The following is a 2,407-nucleotide window of genomic DNA, read 5'->3' on the forward strand; positions in this document are numbered from 1 at the left end:
ACACACACAATTCAACTTCAGCATAAAACAATGAATGGTTCAAATTATTTTCACAAAGACACAAACAAATAGTCTCTTCAAAAACACTGTTTTATCACCATGATGCATACATAGTCTTAAAAGCTTTCAAAATATGCATATTAAATAAAGTCAAAACTATATAAAAAGTACAAACAGACAAAGCAGGGCTTTTCCAATTTAAAATAAAGAAAAAAATAAATAAAATATACCTATTACTATGAGGGTTTTGTTATACAATGCCATTAAAATAATTTGTCACATATCTGAACATTATATTTTCCATGAAAATGACTGGGAATAATCGTAGAGTGATAGCTCTCATTATAGCAGAAAGCCCCAAATGCAATTTGTACACACTGTATGGTTCATTGCGAAGTGCTTGTCTAAAATAATTATTAGGATTAGCTTAATGTATTTTTACATTTGCCGTAGTATTGTCGATGGGTTTAATAACACATCAAGGGAGTCCTTGGCCAGAACCTAGTGGTATTTGGGGGGCCTTGTCGTGGAAAGGTTTGGGAACCCGCGGAAAGTTGAATTCGGTATTTTGCACGTTTATTTTTTAAGCATTGCGCCCAGGGGTGTGGCAATTAACAACCTAGGGAGGGACCTAGCGCGTTGTCTAAAAATCGCTATCATACACCACCTAAACCTGGTCAGAAGTCAATGGCGAGCCGATGCATTTATTTGACATATCGCGCGTTGCGCCGTTAAAGGGAATGACAGATGTCATTCTCATTGGTTTAAAATGATGTTACGCCCCAAACACACCCATATGACTGATTAAAAGACCTAGGAACACCTTGTTACGCCATGCGCTCCACTTTTGAGAACGAAACCCCTCCCAATGTGAACTGGACATCCTACTAAATTTGAATAGACTTTTGACGAGTGACGATGCACTTTAGAATGTCATGATAGGGCCCATAGTTCCAAAGCAGAAATCCTCTGCCATGATATTTACTGCTTACTCTGCTCATCATATGTCTTGTAAAAAACAGCAGACCTCATACGGACATGTTAACCATTCTAAAAAACTTGATTTTAGAAAAATAAGATTGGAAGATATACAAAAAAGATAGATATAGCAAAATTATACAAGAGGTCAAAACTAATCATGTTCATATTTTACGATCGATTTGAACCCCTCACTGACTGTGAAAATAAAAGACAGTCCTGCTGTGCTTGTTGCAAAATACATAAACCATACCAAACTAGAGCCCATGTCCCTCATACTACATAATACTGAATGAATACTGAATGGAATACTGAATGGGTTGCAGGGCATTGTGGGTCGCCTGAAGGTCAGAGATCATCTTCAGGGCTATAACTGACTGGTACTCTGGTTAGTCTTTGAAACCTGCAGGAGAGGATCATAGTTTAAAGGACAACCAAAGTGTTTATTTAGGACCCTTCAGAAAGGGTAGACAAGTTATTGTGTAACAAGTTAGGATAACATTGGGATTTGTTTGATAATAATATAACATTGGGATTTTTTCACCCTTCACATCTTTTGACCTTTCACATCTTTTCACACACACACACACACACACACACATTCATACACACACACACACACACACACACACACACACACACACACACACACACACACACACACACACACACACACACACACACACACACACACACACGTACCTGCTGGCTGTTGCTGGACGGGTTGGAGGTGTACTCTGCTTGACTCCACTTTTTCTCGAGTGCAGATGCCTCGCAGGAACTTGGCATACTCATCTCTCACCTGCAGGGGGCAGTGTTGTATAAGACACAGTATACCGCTTGTGCCTTCATACACGCATTTCTGTCTTTTTGAATTCAATCTTAGTGGCTATTACAGTTTTTTTCCCAACTGTTTACACACTAAATCTTTGCTTGTCACACAATTTTCTAAACCGTATCTTTCAGACACCATAACAACCCCACACCAAATCTGCAAAACCATACACTCATTTTCAGTGTTTTACTCAGTTCTTTTCTAAATTTCCTAAAACACATTTTGTAAAACACATTTTTGCAAAACATCACAAAGCACATGTGCAACATGCAAAGCACCACACACAAAAATCTAACAGGAAGTAACTTGATTTCATTTTTCAAACACAACCTATCAAAATGCCACACTTATTCGCCATTTATTCACACTTGTACAATTCACACATGTACAAACACTAATTACTTTACTGAACACCACCCGATTATTGCTTTAGTATAGGCCTATGAATAGATATACTCCATAGGCCTATATAGGTATAGAAACCTACAATGTGTTCCTAGAGGATTCCCGGTTGAAATGTTCAGAACCAATGTGGATGCTTTGAAATGAAAATGAATGGGACTTTAGCTACACTGTTCCTATGTTATACGGTTT

General features: G+C 38.0%; 1 protein-coding gene across 1 annotated transcript in view; it reads right to left on the reverse strand.

The window, feature by feature from the left end:
- Positions 1-1,131: 1,131 nt before the first annotated feature.
- LOC143125244 (adhesion G protein-coupled receptor E5-like) overlaps positions 1,132-2,407 on the reverse strand; it is a 13,691-nt gene continuing 12,415 nt past the window's right edge. The window contains exons 9-10 of the mRNA XM_076286588.1: positions 1,681-1,780; positions 1,132-1,381 (exon numbers count right to left, since the gene is read on the reverse strand). Of these exons, the coding sequence (XP_076142703.1) occupies positions 1,368-1,381; positions 1,681-1,780 (114 nt within the window). The 3' untranslated portion in view covers positions 1,132-1,367. The remainder of the gene's footprint in view (positions 1,382-1,680; positions 1,781-2,407) is intronic.

This window comes from Alosa pseudoharengus, unplaced genomic scaffold, assembly GCF_046254945.1.
Source record: "Alosa pseudoharengus isolate Yale_2024_CS ecotype anadromous, Long Island Sound unplaced genomic scaffold, YU_APseudo_1.1 YU_APseudo_1.1_scf_1, whole genome shotgun sequence".
In the NCBI taxonomy this organism is placed as follows: Eukaryota; Metazoa; Chordata; class Actinopteri; order Clupeiformes; family Clupeidae; genus Alosa; species Alosa pseudoharengus.